An 18,927-nucleotide genomic window follows, 5' to 3' on the forward strand; every position below is an offset into this window, starting at 1 on the left:
ACACTGCTTCCATAAGTAAAACTATGAAGTCAGTAACTGAGCTCGCTCTTTCAGCAACTCGTTTAACAAGTGCTGATGTAGGGCTTAGAGACACAGTGCATTCCCCTCTTATTTTAGCTCTTATGAAGTGGACCTGACTTTAAACAACAGTTAAGACTTTCCAGGTGGCAACAAAGCTGACAAAAGTGAAATTGCCAACGGTAGTTGTGCTGAAATATTAAGAGACTTTTTATACCTCTCTTCATACTGGGAAAAGCAAAAATGCTTTATGGTTGGAAGAAGTGACAGAAAGAAGACAAGGGAAATGACAGCAATGACCATTGTTTATATTCCTCACGAACAGCAAGATGAAAATGCTACAAACATTTAGCTCTGAATTGGGGAGAGGGACAGTGATGTAAGTGTTCCTAGGGAACAATATTCTTATTCTGTTGAAGGAGGTGAGCCAAGACACTTAAGCTCCAGAGAACCTTTAACACAGGAAGCTATTTATCATAACAAGCTTGGTTGAGGCTGCTCCCCATACTGAACCAATTAGAGTAGCTTATTTCGTCATACTTCATAACTTGCAATGATAGGTTTCCAAGCCTGGCACAGTGCAGTAATTGAATTTTGATCAAACACACATGGCCCATAACCCACTATGTGAAACTTTCAGAGCAGTTCGCAGCTTTTAAATATCCAGTCAACTTGTTGCCAAAAGTACAGGATGTACTTGATGCAAGGGAGGGAGAGAATGAATGAGCTGGAACTTGGTACATCTGTAAAACAACATTTTTTTGTTTGACTTCTCCTCTTGCTTTTAAAGAGCAGTCAGGAAAGGGATGCTGAATCTGAGGTCATTTCTTCCTGCCTTTACTTTTATGTTCGCACATACGCTTTTCAGAGTTTTTATGCAATTTGTATTAAGTCCATTGTGCAGTAATTCATGATGCATTCTTCATAATTTATGTCCATTGTTTATTCTTATTTAACAAAATAATTTAAAAGCAAAGTCACTGTCCTATTCTTGTCAGGGCTATGGTTATTGTCAAAACCATGGCCTGTGTATGATGAAGCTGTCTTCTGCTTTTTGGCATGGGCAGAGACAACGAGACAACTGATGACACAGATGCTTCCATCAAATCATGTCCTTTGAAGGCAGACTCCTTCCATTAGTTATTGTTCAGCTGAACTCTGGAAGAAATCAAAGTATTAAATGATTAATTCCTGTCAGTGGGAAAGCATGAGTGGTTCCATAGCTTCCATGAATGAAAGATAGTTTGTGAAGCTGCCTCTTGTCCCACAGGAACCCAGAGCACAATAGTAGCCTCTTGAGTCCCCTTTGCAACAGCACAGTCAAACACACATCCCCCTCAAAGCCTGAACAACAGCTGCCCCCCATTTACAGCAAGAATGGAGCTTGGATTTTCTTCACTTTTGTTCTCCTTTCTGCTCCCTTTCATAGGACTAAAATTCTATAAGGCTGGTTATAGGATAGACATGAGCTGCATCTTCTCTTCCAACCACACCTTTTATCTATGTTCATTCCCAGCGCTTGTCATCGGGATACTACTGTAGGACACAGCTGCTGCTGGAGCCCCATGGGTGGCAGCTAGGTTAGCTGACTTCTCAGCTTCTTCCTCTTTGCTCTACGTCAGTCTATAGCTTAAAGCAGGGATAGCCACTGTGGTGTCTCCAGATATTGCTGGACTCTAGTGAGCATGACCAATGGCCAGGGATGACATGAGCTGTAGTCCGGTAACATCTGGAGGTACATGCTGACAAACTCTGACTTAAAGTATAGCTAAGCACATTAAACTATTGCATACCCTAGAGATAAACACCAGTAGCAGCAAAATGCATATGTGAGCTAGTAGACAGCTGTAAATCACCTACTTCTTGTCACCTGGTTGTGAACCAGCAAGGAAATAAACACATTTCAATGGCAAACTTTTATACACTGGAAAACAATGCAAATGAATGGTATCCTTGGTACGATTTGTAATTGAAGGATACAAATACATTCTGATCGCTTGAAGTTGCAAACTTGTATGCCTGCAAACTTACAATACAGAAGTTTAATATGGCAGTTATTTAATATGACCCTGAGAAATATCTGTCAGCTGTTTTCAACTGTATTGGGAAACCACATGGCACCAACTGAGCCAAAGAACTCACTGGCTTAGCACAAATGAGCAAATGTGTGGGTTCCTGGTGAAAACAATCACTGTGCTGCTCCCCAGTCACTTTGTTCCTGCCATAAACTGCGGTCTGGCTTAGGGTACCATCTGAACCTGGACTCATGATTTAGCTCTCCCTGACAAACCATGAGCTGTAAAAACCATAGGACAAACCTTAGTTTCAGTTTGTGATTTGTCTAGAGACAGCTAAGTCATGAGCTTGAGTTTGAATGCTAAGCCCAAACCACAGCTTAGCACAGCAGCAAAACAAGTAGGGAGGAGCAAAGTGGCCATGATCTCTTCCCTGGGAGCTGGCACATTTTTATTAAGCCATGCTTTGCTGTAACATGATATGTGAACCAGACCACCGGGTGGTACATGAGTCCCATGTGTATTTTCAAGCCGCCTCCCTATTTCATATAAAATGTGCCTTTTCTCAGTGCATAAGACAGACCTGTCAGGAACATAGGATGTCACTCTAAAAAACTAGAATTTTTATGGCTAGTTTGCTTCAGTTGTCTCATGCGCCTGTTTGGGGGTAAAGGTACGATGAGGATATGAAGGTTAGCGGTACCAGCATGCTCAGTTAAAGGATCTCAGGAGACTGGGCTGGCAAGGATACCTGCTTGAGATCTTTAACTGACAAACTTTCCTTGAGAGCTGCTGCCAGAGTAGACAATATTTGTGAAGATGAACCAATGCCAGTTCATCTATTTGCCAGTTTCACGCATATAAACAGCTCCATTTGTGATTGCAGAAAATATATATAGGGTTTGAAGGTCTAGAGGCAGCCAGGTCATGAGCCCTTTCAGTTGCCACACATATACATGTGTTGGAGTGAGAGCCAGGGTATTGGCATATTAATTATGAAACTAAATCAAATTCAGAGCACAGTCGTTTTCCATGCTATTTCTTAATTTTATTTTTGCTAGTGGGAAAACTTAAAAATGAACGTGATCCCAATTTGATTGCTGTGTTACTGAACAATTCAGTTGTAGATTTAAAGTACATGTTGCAAACTTCTTCAAAATGGGATTTATATAGTAATTATACTAATGGAAGACAATCTTTGAAATTGTCAAATAGTCTAGAAACTTGATGCATCAACACAGCAGCAGACAATACTATATAGGCTTTCCTTGTAGGCTAAACACAGACAGGATCAGTGCTGAGCTTATATCTTGACCTTTGCAATGCACTTGTTTCAATAGGCATAAGGTATTTGGTTATGGGGTTTGGCTCCATCTACAGGAAAGAGGAGGCAAAATGTGGGGTAACTAAACATTGCTTTTGCCAAAAACTGCATCTTGCTGTCTTTTCAAGCGAGATCCACCAATACTGGCTTGGTTCACTGTGGAGAAGGTAATGAACAGCCTCCTCTGCCACTGTTAAGAAGGGAATCACATCGTTTCTACCTTCTGCAAACCACAACACAAATGAGAGTTTGGAGTCTTTGCACTGCTGTGTGTTCTTCTTATCACAGATGAGGGGAAGTTGCATCTGATGAGCGAATGCAGTTTTGAACACTAAAAAGAGATACTCTTGCATTAGTTACAAAATTCCCTAGAATTTGTAGGGGGTTGGTTACAAAAAGATCATGGAACTGTGCGGTTATTCTGGTTTTCTGTTACATGACAGGAAACAAGCATTCGACTCCTCTGTGCCATGCATACTTCATTTTACAAGAGTAATAGTTATTAATCAATTAATGAATTTTTAACATACCCAAATCAAGGCACTTACTGGCATGTTTAAGGGTATATTTGTGGTTTTCTGAATGTCTCATTAGAAATACTCAGTCTGGTAAGTCTTGCTCCATAATAATCTATGATGTAACTAGAGCCATCAGAAGGTCCTACGATCTAAAAGAGAATGTATTACAATATATATATATATATATATATATATATATATATATATATATATTTAAAATCATTTTGAACAAAAATAAAACAAAATACAATTTTGAACAGTATATATGAAAAAGAATCTATTAAAACCATTACCCTAGCCCAGCAAGACATAAAACCTCTAATTAGAGCTAAAACTACTTATTAGAGCTTATTATTCCAAAACAAATATGACTGGAATGCTCTTTTAAATGTTTGTCGGCTGACTCATTTATATACTCTCCCTGCCCAGAACCCAAGAATGTTTACAGGCAGTCACCCATCTAGGCACTAACCAGACTGAGACCTGCTTAGTTTCAGTCAGGTGGTGGGCGCATGAATCTTTAGGTGCAGCTGGGACTTAGAAGCAAACAAAAGCCACAAGATTCCTACAGGAGAATATGCAGTAGCATGTATAAATTGTTGTAACACTGCTGACATTTTCTGAAGTTTCAACAGTAGGGTGGAAATAACACTACCTTTACATGTGAATACTGACACAAATATTTCCACAAACATCTGTGTTTAGGAAATTCAGAAACACTGTTTTGTGTTTAAAAGAACCAGCTCTTAAAGTGTCAAGCGCAATCAAATGTTTTTACTAAGCAACAGTTTCAGCAACCATTTAAGGCCATTTAGGAAGTAAATACATAGTGCCAAAATAATCTAGAAACATTCCCTTTGGTAAACATCCTTCTCATCCTCAACTTTCTTTAATTAAATATAAAAGCTGACCCAACAAAAATCTGATCTTTGCATTAAAATGTTTAATTGGCAGGTGTTTACAATTCATCCCAGAATCCTCACAAATTCATTCATACCTATGATGGCAACATGCAGTTTCAAGCACACTGTTGTAATGGATTAAGTTCAGTATTATATAAAATAGGCTCATAATTACAGTTCCCCCTCCCATGCTGTGAAATTATGTTCTAGCAGTTTTAATGTCACATCAGTTTTACCTAAGTACTAACATAGTTGAACAGAGAAGCTGAGAGGAGCCTGAATGGGTAGATTTAAATCAGGGAGTTTAATGTCTGTACTTCTATAGTGTATAAAACTTCCAAAAACATGTATTTATTCCTTTGTAATGGCAAACTGAGAAAAGTGTCAATACATGAAATTATTCTGCCAAAACTCCTCTTGAATCCATGAGTATTATATTTCTGGCGTACAATCATTTTAAACGTTATTTTTAATCATTAGCTGGCCAGGTACAAAACTCATCTATTCTAAGCCCCACTGCTAAAAAACAACAACCCACAAACCCTTCCTGTATTTTCAGCCAGAGAACTGTTATCGCTGGCAGTTAACGTCCAAAAATTAATAACATACCTTCCAAGTGTCAAAATCAGAGTGGAAATGTCTATAACTATGCTTCATAGCAACTTAATTTTTTGGCCCTGAAGTTTAAGTTCTATCTGCCACCCCAGGATTCCTTACAGCTATACCTACCCTACTAGTATTACACCTCTATGTTTTATGATATTGTGGTTCAAGAAGAGGTGTGGAATTTGAGGGTAGAGCAAATCCCTTCAAATGAATGGAAGTTGTTTATTTTAGCTGTAAGCTACCTTGAGTCCCTGTCAGGAAAAAAAGCAAAGTATCTATATTAAAATAATAATATTATAATACGTTGTTTGTCTTTAAAATTTTAACAACATGGGTGGACCTGGTTGGTTTTTGAACTTATTTTCTGGGTTTTTGTGGGGGCTGTACAGGAGCAGATCATATGAACGAAAGTTTGGTTCCAGTAAGCCATGATTGTTATTATGCCTAGGTCAAATATTTTAATGAGAAATCATAATTGGATACAGGGATAATTCTTCCTACAATTCTAACTTTGAGATAAACACAGTGATGGGCCCTATATGTTCCTCTGAAGATGTGTGTCTGGATGGTTGACAGCTCTCTGATAGCAGCACCAACGGGACTGCAGATGAGCAAATTATGGTTCTCCCAATTCTAATTAAAAACAAGGAAACAGAGAGGATTTATCACTGTGATCCGTTCAAACCTGTGCTGGAACAATACAGATTTTTTTGTTTAATTGGGACTGGAATAAAATATTACTTTCATCTATTTCTGTTTTGGGGTAGCTTTTGATTGTACAAGTTTCCTGTTCAGAGTTTAAGAGTTACCTATTTCTCTGTTAATTAAACCAGGAAGCAACTGTTCAAGGAAAAGTGCCCCAGTTACAAACCATGGCATGAAAGGGGAGTGTAAGATATGAACTGGGTACTCAAGTTTGTGGCGAGTGATGTCTTCACCCGTTTTCCACTAATTGCCCGGGTGTGCCTTTGTACTATATGCTTGTTACATTACAAGATTATTTTTATGTTAACGAATATTTTCTTCCCTGTTTAGAGATAGAAGCCTTTGTTTGGGGCAATTAGTTTGAGAAAGGAGAGTACAATCTTAGCTAGGAACCAGGTGGTTTCAAGGATCTTCTTCCAGGCTTGGGCAGAATTTATAACATAGTTCTGATAAGGAAGGCTGAAAGACTCAGAGCTGAAAGTAAAGGAAGAGGCACAGATTTTAAATATTGGGTTAAGGCCTAAAATAATTAAAGAGTAATTTTAATGAGCAACGTATTCGGATTGTGTCAGGAGATTTGAAATGAGAGGGGCCCTATATTAGTGAAACTCATACAGAAGTGGACTTTACCAAGGAGGGAGCTTCTCTCTCTCTCTCCCTCTCTCTCTCTCTCCTGATATTTTCTTACATTTAACTTAATTGGCACCCCCCTCCTCAACAGCACATTCCCTGAAGGCATGCTAGCTTGGTGGAGCTGGGAGATGGAGAGTAGGTTGTCTGTTTGCTAAGACGAGGAAACGTGCTTCCAGGAGTAGCTTCATAGTTTTTCTAGGATTTTTCCTTTTACATTCTATTTTTTATTTCCCCTAAACCTTATGAATTATTTTAGCTAAATATTTCCAACAGAAACCAGTAGCAATTCTTGTAGATATAAACCTTTGCTTAATATTTTCCAAATTTAAAGTCATTTATTTACTCATTATTCCGTAAAGCCCTTAATTCTATCTCAATATTTGGAAAACACATATCTATGTATCATACATTTAATCTACTTGCTTTAAAATCTTAAGTAACTTTTTGTATATTGTTTCAGAATAGCTTTATAATAAAGTGAAACTTTCCTACTGTTTTTGAGTTAGCTAGACTGCAGGGAGGGTGTTAGGGTAACTGCTTTCTTATATTTCATTTTTCATTTATAATTTCTTGTTTTATCTCACATAGTTAATACAAACACTTCCTATTTCTTCTCTTCAGCATTTGTAATAGCCCCATTATTACATCTATTGTAGTATGGTCACTTTTATGTAACTTTCTGTTTATTCATCTCATGCTTTCACCATTTTAAATGGATATTTACAATTTCTCACAATGTGCCAGTTATTTAGTCTTAATACATTTTAAAATTTACTTTCTTTTTGTGTGGTTCTGGCTCTTCAGTCACATAGAAATATGCTCGGTGGAGCATATTAATACAGATTGATTGAATATAGAACCTGTTACTCATACTTGCTATTACATGTCGACCAAGAGAGCATGATGTCAAGAAATAGTGAACATCAGTCAGATAGGTAAAGGTTAAGTCAACATTTTTAGCTGGCTGTTCAAGCTGAAATACATGGAGGCTAAATCAGCTCATATGATTTGGCAGTGCTTGGTTTAGATCACATAGCAAAACATGCATTTTGAGACTAGCAGATACTGTGGCTTTATCTTTGTGGTTCTCAACTATATACAGACAACTCCCCATTTATGCAGGGGTTGCATTCCAAGGCACTGTGCGTGTTGGCGGGAAGCAAGAAAGTCCACCCTACCCCCTTCCAGTGCTGAAAATGGTGTGCGGACCAGCAGTCGTGCATGGCTTGAATGTGTGTAAATGGGGAGTTGCCTGTATGTAACATAGGTTATAAGTAAAAATTAGGTGGCATGGGTCTATAAGCTGACTAATACTACAACAATGGAAAGCAAAGTCCTCCCAATTATGGAAGATTTGCCTCAGAACATAACAATCTGAATATGTAGTCTTTAATAAATAAAAGAAATCTGAAATCTAGGAACCTCTCTCTCACACTTTTCTGGACTGCCAAGCCTCATATATTTTATTAGTGTTTTCCCCTCCTCTGCACCCGCCTCCCACATGATTTCACTTTTCCCAGCAGTGACTAAGGTATGGAAAAATTGTGTTCCAGGGGCCTCTTTCAGAAATGATACAAATATTTCATTGTTATATAACTCCTACTATTCAAAAATAAATTAAATGTTAATAAACTAGAGCTGCTGGAATAAAAAAAAATGTAAAACATATTCTTTCAAAAACAGAACAGCCCTATAGCAAACTGCTTTTGAAACTGAGGAAAGTTTTAAAAGCAGTTATTGACATGGCATGGGAATCAGCTGTTCAAATGGGGGGAAAGGAGAATTCTGCTGGGCTAGCACAAGTCCCTTGCGGAAATCTAAGTAGCTTTTTGGATCCTAGCCAATGTCTTTTATTCTGATGTTGCAAGCTTACCTGCATTGAAATCAGAATGAAGTCTATTAAACTACCGATTCCACAAAATCCTACTGTGCAGAACTTTAATAAACCTGTGAATTAAGTGACAATCATACATTGAAGAGCATAAAAAGGTTTAGAGTGTTAGTTTTTAGACAACGATATATTTTCCTTCATAAAACATCTTTCAATTCCTTAGAAGCCCTTGAGTGTTATCCTGGAGAAGAATATGTGTAGCCAAGAAGTCATTTTTCAGTGCTTACTTTACACATACAACCCCCCCCCCCCAATAGAATTTTTGTAGGGAGAGATGTGGCTTTGACTGGTACACCACAATTAGTAAAATATGGTGGGTAACTTGGAATGGCCACAAACAAACACAGGGTGATCTCCAACTAAGTAAAGAGTTAGACCCATTGAAATCAATAGACTTAAGTGACTTAAATTAATTGATGTTAATTGGTCTACTCCAAGTATGACAGTAGATATCACCCCCAGGCTGTAAATTTAGACAGCTACATGTAAATGACTTCAGTACAGAAAGTATAAGGGGGAAAGAAAACCCTCTAAACTAGCCGCTCTGAGCCCGGCCTTGGCTGGGGAGGGCGGGGTATAAATAAAAATTATTATTATTATTATTATTATTATTATTATTATTATTATTAAACTGATTGGTAGGGACTTGCTCCCTGATATTATGGAAGATGGCCGTTGAGAATTATATATTTATCTAATGCTAGGAGTCCGTTTGATGCTATGGCCAGGTCCCTGTCCAAACAGCTTCCAATCCAAGACAAAAGTGATAAAAAAAGAACAGTGTTAATATAGTAGCAATGTTGTAGCAATTTAGGAAAGATTTGGAACAAACTACATTTGCTTACATGGGGGAGCAGAATGTTTGTAAGCATTGTAATAATACACTGGAGTCCCAGAACTGTATATTTGTCTAACATGAAGAAGAATGACAGACTTAATGGGTTGTTATTCCATTGGGAAAAACCAAAATGACACTCTATAATCTGAATGGGTTTCACTCCAAATGGGTACATGAGGATTGCTACACTTATAAAAATATGGGCAAATAAATAATTAAAACATCTTTAGCCAAGCATATAAAAGCACAGGCACCACTCCTGCCAACAGTGTCTCAAAACAGCAAGGCCAGCTACTACCAAAATATTTACTGGCAACAGGGAAAAAATGCAAAAATAACAGAAAAGCAACATGTGCCAATTCTTTAAAAGATACTTGTCTTCTACCTCTATAGCATTTTCTGCTGAGGCAACAGTCAGGGAATTCTTCCTGTAGAGCTGCTTGCATTTTAGGGACCTGACAGGCGCCTTATATGCCCAAGTACTGATGTCTGGCAGTACATTTCATGCCAAGACAGAAAAGCTTTTCTAATGTGGAGCCATTTTGTGAAGACAAAAACCATGATAAAATGGCTCTAAGAGGGTTTTTTTATGATTCCACACAACTTAATATCTCTGAAATGTCTACTAACCTATTTTCTAAGCCTATGATATTCACATGTGAATGAATTCTCTTTTTAAAAAAAGTTTCTTGGACTGGTAGATATTTTCCTGGATCCTTCTCAGTTTTGTTGTGTATGTTTGATAGGGTGCTGCCAAACATTTTGATTGCTGGTATCAATTGGGACAACATTGATTTATCCTGACTTCATCTCAAGCCATGAAGAATCCTAGAAGGAACAACCACAAACACCCACACGCTTGCTCCATCAACTCCTTTTAACTCCTTGAACTTAGTGAAGCATATGAGTGGGTGTTGTCAATCACATTGGCTGTTTTTGTTGTCTTTTACCCTGATTCTATTCAAAAGTCCTATTTATTTGGATAAATGAGTATACAACCATAGCCTCAACACACTAAACTCAGTGGCATTTACTCCTCAGCAAGCATGCATAGTATCAGGCAGCTTGTTATACTAAAACCATGATTATTTTTTTACCACGTTATGAATGTTTTCAGACAAAGCCTAAGCCAAATGACTTCTACCAGATCACATTGAGGATCAAATACCACCTCATATTTCTTAGTAACTACAGTATTAAGACTGTGGAATACTCTAATTTTACAGGGTATACAGCCAAGAAGGGTATCGAAATGACAAAAGTAGTTTAAATTTGGGAGCAGGGAAGAAAGGAGAGAAGAAAGAGGATATTTAAAGCTATGTGATTAGTGTAGATCCCTATGAGGATTATAGGCAAGATTGAGGGGCATATCATGTGAGTAAGTTTTCAGTGTGGTCAAGGGCAGGACAGACTAAGGGGCTAATGCCTGACTGAGAATTCTCTTAAGAAAGGCTGCTGAGGGCAAGAGGAAAAAGCCGAAGCATTTATTAAGTTCTCTTTTTGCTCTTTGATACACAGATGCCTAGGAAGCAGGCATGACTTGTAAACATGGAATTCAATGGAGAAGCTTCACAATATGATCTGAAATGGCAGGCTTGTGAAAAATATTTACTTTTAAAATACGGTGGTTGATTTGACTAGCCTACCAACTGAGTTTTAATGCTTATTCATCATATACATGGGATAAATTTAGGTCACAAATTGTACTTATCATTACTTCACATTCTAGCTGTGATCAAAAATACACATACATCATAATCTTCAGTGTAATCATCTTTGTTTACAGTATGAATGGCACCTGCTCTTAATACTGCCTTGATGCATAGTGAGCCATAGCGGTGGCCTAATACTAAGAAGATAAATCACTCACCTAATGCAGGATACCCTAGATAAAACCTATCTGCTCCCAGCCATCCAAGAAATAAAGACAGAGCCACCGCTACTTTGTAGGAGTAACCATTTCTAGAAACAGGAGAGAAATGTGGATGAAAACAATTTGTTAAATCAAACCACCTTGCCCCAGTGAGCAATCTGGCCGCTGAATTCTGAACCAGCTGAAGTTTCCGAGCTGTCCTCAGAGGCAGCCCCCCCCCCAATATAAAATGTTGCAGTAATCTAACCTATATGTTATCAGAGCATAAACAACAGAAGTTAGGCTACCTCTACCAAGATAAGGGTGCATTTGGGCCAGCAGCCAAAGCTGATGGAAGGCACTCCACGCCACTGAGGTCACCTGAGCCTCAAGGAACAGCAATGGAAGCTGTTCTACCTGCTCCTTCAGAGAGAGAGTAACCCCATCAAGAGCAGGCAACCTCTCATACATCCAGTCTAAGGAGTCACCCATTTAGTAGTGTCTAGGTCTCTGGATTGAGCTCGTTTCTTGGCTCTCATCCAGTCCATTAACAAGGCAAGACCTTAGTCCAGCAAGGCAAGACCTTAGTCCACTGCCACACCTGCAAATGTAAATGAGAAGTAGAGCTGTGGGTTCTTAGCATATTGCTCACAACATACTCCAAACCTCTGGACGACCCCACTCAGTAGTTTCATGTATACGTTAAAACAGCATGGGGGATAAAATCAAACCCTAAGGACCGCAAAATGAAGCATCCACAGAGCCAAACAACGCTCCCCAAGCATCACCCTCTGAGAACAACCATCCAAGTAGGACTGGAACCACCACAAAGCAGCCCCACCCACCCACAACGTAGATAGCCACTCCAGAAGGATACCATGGTTGATGGTATTGAAAGTTGCTGAGAAGCAAAGGAGAATTAACAAGGACATATTTTCCCTGTCTCTCCCCTGACAGAGGTAATCATACAAGGCGACCCAAGCAGTTTCTGTGCCAAAACTGGGCCTGAACCTCTTAGATGTGAAGCAGTTTTACTACAATTTCTTAAAACTGACGTGTTACTCCTCTACACTCTCCTGTCATAGAGCTGAGAAGGAAGAGGGCTAAATCACACTTCAGACTAAGGAGGTGGCTGAAGTATATGAACAATTTTATAATTAATTTAGCCAAGCTTTACAACAAGTGGTGGCATTATATATTGAACAAAAATATTCACTTACACGTTTCGACACTCTATAGGCTTGTAAAATCCAATTTCCTTTCCAGTAAATTGGGTTTCATTCCCAAATAAATTCTTGCAAGTAATATTTGGTGCTGGAAGACAGGCGACTGCGGGCAAAAGGGGAAAAAAAGCATTCTGCACTAAACTCCAGGGAAAGGCCTCAAATACAGAACAAGTGAAATAAATATATGCATGTTTTTATCAAGACAGCTAATACTACACATAGAAGAATGCAACTGTACTACAGATTTAATATAAAATATTTTCTCGAAAAAGTGGAAATATACAAGTTAAGTTTTCTGAATTAACATTATAATGACGAGGATGATAAAATAGTTGAACAAATATCTTTGCACCTATGACACTTAGCTATGCTAAACAAAATATATATGACAAGACCGTGAAGTACAAATTAACATAGACTATCAAGGTGCATAGAAGGTTGTGGACCAAAGATGTTCACATACCACTGTAAATAAATACACCAATTATGCATTCAATTATAAATTGTGCCATACACAGTTTTACTGATCACCACTATACATTATCAATATTGGGTGCAGGAACTAGTGTTTATCATGAACAGCATTTAGTCAAATAATATGCACCAGTAGCTAGACTAAAAGCATTCTACTGCCATACTCCTTACCATATGCAGTGTGATTTGTACAGTTCAAAGGTTCTTGTGTTTCATTGTCTATTTTAGGATCTTCACAAATATATGTTTGAATAATTAAGGAAAACAAATATAAACTGAACTCCCATGTTAAGTGTTCAACAATAACAACACACTAAATTACGATAAATTGTTTTTATCTGCCTAAGATTTTACAGGCGGAAGTGGCCTGTTTTCCTTCTTATTACTAATATTTTGGGTATATAAACATATAAACTTTGTATTTGAAAAACAAAGTGCTTAACTAGGCTTTACAAGAGACACACTGTTTCCTGGTATTTATCTATCTCTTCCTAATAATGTGAGACAAACAAAATGGAAGAGATCAGACAATCATAAAATGGTTTAAATAAGCCAAAATCTGAGGAAGATTTTTGCTTGTACCCAGACAGCCCTTTGTATGAACTATAATTAAACCTATTCAGTATAGTTTCCCATTTTATCCAATCTAGGAAATGACAGCAGTTTCATAACAAATTAATATGCTATTAAACTATGGTTTAAAAATGTTATTTAAAACATAGTTTTAATATCCTGGCTTTCTTGCTCTGCTAAAACAATTAAATGTTGTACTTTTATCCACAACAAAATATGACCCAGGGCCTCAGACAGGCAGCCCATTTATTTAGAACAGGTGTGGGGAACCTGTGGATCTCTAGATGTTTGTAGACTACAACTTCCATTATCCCTGACCACTGGCGGTGCTGGCTGAGGCTAACAGGAGTTGGAGTCCAACAACATCTGAAGAGCCAAACTCTCCATTCTTGAACTAGACTTTTTTCTGCTTAATTTTATTAGCATTCCTTTAGTCCAACACATCACAGATTCAAATAAAGTGATTGTACTACATGTTACCCCCAAACCATCTCAAAGACATATTAGCACAGCGACAGACAAAAGAGGAGTCACTACTCTTAGCTCTTCCCCTACTTAGGGGTCCTTTACCTTTTACTTAGGTTAAATATTTTTTCTACACCTGTTCACTGCCTGATGTCAGATAGCCTTGCTTGATGAGGTCACTTCATGAGGTTTAAACATATGTTTCCCCCCATATCTTGCCACTTTGCAGCTGCCACTTTTTTGTGTATGGCAGAGCTACTGTGCCCCTTAAGACTACAAAAGATTCAACAGGTGTAGCTTCTGCCCAGCATGCAGCTGAAGTGGTGCGAAGGCCTCACCGGGGGTTTGAAATCGCAGGAGCTCTGCCGGGAAAAGGGGCAGCCCCACGGCCCTCCCCAACCCACTGCAAGGCCCATCACCATGGCAACCAGGCGCTGCTGGGTGCCCTCCGCACAGCTTCAGGATATTGGCCGACTCTCAGGTCTTCGCACTTCAGAGAAGGGTCGCCGCCCGCCGCGCCCTGCGCCGCGAGACAAGCCAAGCAAAAGGTTCCCAAGGACCAGAGCGCGATCACGCCGCCTTTTTTCCTCTTGTTCCCTGACAGCGGCATCTCCTGCCAGGCGGCCATGTTGGAAAACGAGCCCCCTGGTCAGCTGACGTTTTCGCCCAATCTAGTAGCGTCAACGCTTCTCCCGAAGGGCCAGCGGGCCTCGAAATGGGGCGGGAGAAGCGACGCTGTTCTTTCAGGGAAGCCTTCATTTTCCCATATCAAAGATGGCTCCCGTTCCTTATAATTTCCAATGCGGTTGAAGGCAGAAAGCGCCCGCTTTCCTTCCCGGTAAACGGACAGGCGGCGAAATGGGAAGCCGGGTGCCTTTTGCAAAGATGGATGCTTTCCTAACAAAGCTGCGAGAGGAAGCTCGGTTGCCCTTACTTAAGATGGATCCTTTTGAAGCGCGGAAACTTGACTAAAGTGTTCAGCCCCGTCCCAATCTCAAAACGAAAGCGCGTGCGGTGGTCAGAGGTTGATAGGATCATAAAGGTGAATGTAGAGTATGAACAAAGGATAAAGCCAAGCTCACAAATTAATGCCTGTGTCATGTTATTTATTCAACTTATATCCCACCCTTCCCCCCGAACAGGGTTTCCCAAACTTGGGTCTCAAGCTGTTTTTTTGGACTACAACTCCCATCATCCCTGGGCGCTGGTCCTGCTAGCTAGGGATGATGGGAGTTGTAGTCCAAAAACAGCTGGCGACCCAGTTTAGGAAACCCTGCTCCCGAAGAAGCCCAGGAGGCATAGAATCCCTTCCGATCTCGTTGATAGGTTCCTCTCGCTTCCATCCACAGTCGCAACCTCTAAAGGCTGCATAAAATAAAATAAAAAGCTAAGGGGGTTCTGGGGTCTTTCACCGAAATTAAGCAGTTTCACATGCACACGCAAAACGGATATTTGTATATCATAATAAGAAAAAGCTTCACCTGCTGAAAATTTCTATTAGGTATTTTTTAGGTCCAAAGGGGTGAAGAAGTTCACTGGCAACAGAGATTGGTAAGCATGCATTTAAATGTTTTAAACTAATTTTATAGAATAGAGAAGAGTATTGTGTGGTAACTAAGGTTGCAGTCCTAACCATGTCTATTCAGAAGTAAGCCCTACTGAATTCAATAGGGCTTTCTCAAAGGTAAGTAAATTTAGGATTGCAAACCCACTTCCCTGCTTCTGGTTTCACTGCCACTGGAGGCTCAGGTGCTACGGACCCTTTTAGACCGAGATGACTTGCCACCGTACTCCATGCTCTACCAGATTGGATTGTGTCCATGTGCTCTACCTGAGGTTGCCCTGGTGAAGGGCAGATAATAAATAACAGCAAAATAATACTTTGCTAAGAAGATTCTTATAACTAACGTGAACTATCCTGGAGTTAAGAATGCATCTCTGAGACACTTGGCTGCCTGCAACTTCATTATTTCCTGTCCGTTTAGGAAAAGTTTAAAAACTACTTATCCCGAGTTCTAATAATAAGTAAAAGCTAAATATGACTTGTGTTTGTTTGTTTTTCAACTTAAAAAACCCATAAACTGACTCATAATTTCTTCATGCTTGGGGCTGAGCATATTGCTGGTTCATAAACAGCTACTGCTATACCAGCTGGATTCTCTTTCGCCGCTGCCGCGTATTCACACGTGTCGGGAATTAATGGCGCGCTGGCGCCTCTCGCTTATCTCCCCTTCATCTTGCTTCTCTTTCACGCCCCCCTCAACCCCTGGATTATTTCCTTCTATGTCGGTCCCCACTTCTTTATGTGCCATGCCCAGTGCCTTCACCGCGGCCCTTGGGCTTGTTAGTTCACACCACGCGGAAATCAAGCGGGGCGAAACCTCGCCGCCTGCTGCCTGCCGCTCTCTCTGCCTTCCTTCCCCTCCTGATCCGGACTCTCCCGGCGTTGGTTTCCTTGCCTAAGGCACGGCTCCCCCTTGCTGCCAGCTTCCTGTGTTGCAGGTGAGGCGCGGCTCGAATCCAGGCTCCCGCTTCCGCCCAGGTAAGAGCGAGTGGAAGATCCGAAAGAGGCAGCCGTGGCAGATCTCTCCTCCACCCGCAGAGACCAGGTAAGAGGGGGTCCAGGAACAGGCGACCCTCTCCTCGCCCCCTGTCATTTGCGGGAAAGAGAAGCAGCGCGCAGCCGCTGGAAAAGCAACCGGCGGGGCATTTACAGGACGCCCTCCACTTACTTCCTGGATGTTTCTAAGTTTCGTCGAAAACACTTGTCGCACTTGGGGCTGGGCTGCTTTGCAGAGCCCTGAGCTGGGATTTAAATCTCTGTGGAGTTTGTTCCCAGTTCGTGCTTTTCCTTCTAATTATCCAAGGCTAAAAAGATTTAATAACAACAGTAATAAAAAATTGAAATTCTAATTTTAACTGCAAGCTTCCACACCTACTGGGCTTCCTTGTTTTGGCTGCGGCGAGGGGTTTTGATTATTGCCTGGTGGTGGCCGCTTTGGGAGTTGTCCTGTTTAAAGTTTTAACATAAACAGTTGAAAACCTAAGACAGGGTGGAGGAGAAGCGGTGAAAAGCTATTTTCAGCCTGGTTGTAACTCTCAGCCATGGCGCAACAGGTCCCACACCTTGGCCCCTGACTAGCTGCTGCACCTTGCTTGAGTAGTTCCTGCCTCTCCATGTCTTTACACAGCCTCTCTGGTGGGGCTTGTGAGGCCACCCACAGGTTGAGAGTGGACCCACCTGTACTGAGGTCTAGCAGCCACCTCTGCTGGTGGAATTTGAGCTTTGAGCTTTGTGCCTCTCTGAGGACAAGGGGCCCATCTTCCCTGTGCTGCACCACTGTCTACAGTGGGCAGTGGCAGCAGCACCAATGTTGTCTTTCTCCCTCTTGGGCTCAGAGAGTTGCCTGCGGATGGCAGTTGTGTCTCACGCTCCTGACAAAGGGAACAAGTGGAGCTGCAAGGAGCCTCCCGCCTTCTCTTTCTTGTTGACCCTTTCTGTGTTGCACCTTCCTCTAGTTGCCCCTTTCTCTGTGGCTGGTGACACAGGCAGGATTAGGTCCAGCAGGGCTGCCCAGGGTGAGCGCTGCTTCATGGCAGAAGCCGCATCTCCTGTCATTTGTGAACTGCTTTTGGGCAGCTTCGTGAAAGAGACTGGGCCAAGTGGGTCTGTCCAGAGAGAGAGTGAGAGAACCTGTTATTGCCTCTGCCTGCTCTTGGCAGTAAGCAGCTAGGATTCGATGTAGCAGGCATGGCTCTGCCAAGACATTTGCCGCCTAAGGCAGAACAGCAAAGTGTGCCCTCCCGCAATCCATGCACATAATAGCCACAGCCAGTTAAGTTTATTTTGCCACTCAAGGCAGAACAATCCCAAAACCCCCTGTCACCTTCCCTGGCAGTAAAATGCAATAGTTATAAATTAAATAATCATATGAAGCCTTTTTGTGACACCCCAAACCAGCTGCCTCATTCTGCCACCAATGATAGGGCTGGCACTGCTGTAGCACCACTTGGAAGAGTGCCAAAGCAGGGAGGCCAACAGTAATCCAATGTGAATTTAAACTTTTATAATGGGAGAATATGGCAGGGGTGTAAATTTTTGAATTTGCTGGGTCCCTTTTATGTTTATGTGTATCAGGAAGCTAAATAGCCGCATGGATAATTCTTCTCAGCATTGTTTGGGTTATGCTAAATAATAATACATATTGGATGATACGTATTGTTTAGTGGCTGGGGAATTTTTTTTTTTTAAATGCTTTAGGCTGCAGTCCTGACCCCTCTTGTCTGGAAGTAAGCCCCACTGAATTCAATAGGACTTGCGTATTAATGGATATGGTTAAGATTGTGCTGTTGGTGAAGAAACTGTATTTATCACAATAGTAATCCCGCCCATGAACTCCAAACATTTTGATTGAATGTGGGATTTTAAGAAGCAGCTTTTGAGAATGGTTACAGGTATTATGTGTGTGTGTGACATCTTTGCTCCACAAAGAAACATGTTGACCTCAACTTAACTTGTACTTTTATTTTAAAATGCAGATTATTTTGACTACTGCAGCACAGATAAGCCAACATGCCAGAAAATCCTGTTGCAGGTAGGCGTCTCTGGAAAAGAATCTCTTGGTCAAATAATCAAATATTTCAAAGCAGGCGTTTAATACGTGATGTTTTATGGAATCCCACAGATAAGCAGCAGGTGCTGCGGATTCTGGAGCGTCTGCTATTGAAGCTACACGAGAGAGGAGACACTTCACAGATCGATAATCTGGCTTTCCTGTACAATACGCTCAAGAATCCCTTGTTTAATCATATGCTGACTCTTCAGCAGTCAATCAAGCAACTGAAAGAACAAGTAAGTTAAAGACTGTGAAGTTTAGCAATGTTGGT

At 40.6% G+C, this 18,927-nt stretch overlaps 2 protein-coding genes across 15 annotated transcripts in view; one reads left to right on the top strand and one right to left on the bottom strand.

The window, feature by feature from the left end:
• Positions 1–305: 305 nt before the first annotated feature.
• Positions 306–15,054, bottom strand: TM2D1 (TM2 domain containing 1). Of its 2 annotated transcripts, none has more exons than XM_083448239.1 (7): positions 14,508–15,054; positions 13,174–13,247; positions 12,523–12,631; positions 11,321–11,412; positions 8,595–8,668; positions 3,906–4,024; positions 306–1,176 (listed from the first exon to the last, which is right to left on the bottom strand). In XM_083448239.1, the coding sequence occupies exons 1-6, from the start codon at positions 14,666–14,668 to the stop codon at positions 3,914–3,916; spliced, it is 621 nt and encodes a 206-aa protein (XP_083304365.1). In that variant the 5' UTR covers positions 14,669–15,054; the 3' UTR covers positions 306–1,176; positions 3,906–3,913. The 2 variants fall into 2 exon arrangements, with proteins under 2 accessions (XP_083304365.1, XP_083304364.1); XM_083448238.1 differs by having other exon boundaries at positions 13,174–13,243; positions 14,504–15,053.
• A 230-nt stretch (positions 15,055–15,284) lies between these two features.
• Positions 15,285–18,927, top strand: part of PATJ (PATJ crumbs cell polarity complex component) — a 157,190-nt gene continuing 153,547 nt past the window's right edge. For 3 of the 13 annotated variants that reach the window (XM_083447965.1, XM_083447966.1, XM_083447964.1), the window contains exons 1-3: positions 15,663–16,649; positions 18,580–18,635; positions 18,726–18,892. In XM_083447965.1, coding sequence (XP_083304091.1) covers positions 18,614–18,635; positions 18,726–18,892 — 189 coding nt within the window. In that variant the 5' untranslated portion in view covers positions 15,663–16,649; positions 18,580–18,613. Of the gene's footprint in view, positions 16,650–18,579; positions 18,636–18,725; positions 18,893–18,927 lie in introns of all 13 variants that reach the window. The other 10 variants (XM_083447974.1, XM_083447963.1, XM_083447972.1 and 7 more) reach the window with 7 other exon arrangements.

Source organism: Podarcis tiliguerta (genome assembly GCF_965153285.1).
Source record: "Podarcis tiliguerta genome assembly, chromosome: 6".
Lineage (NCBI taxonomy): Eukaryota > Metazoa > Chordata > Lepidosauria > Squamata > Lacertidae > Podarcis > Podarcis tiliguerta.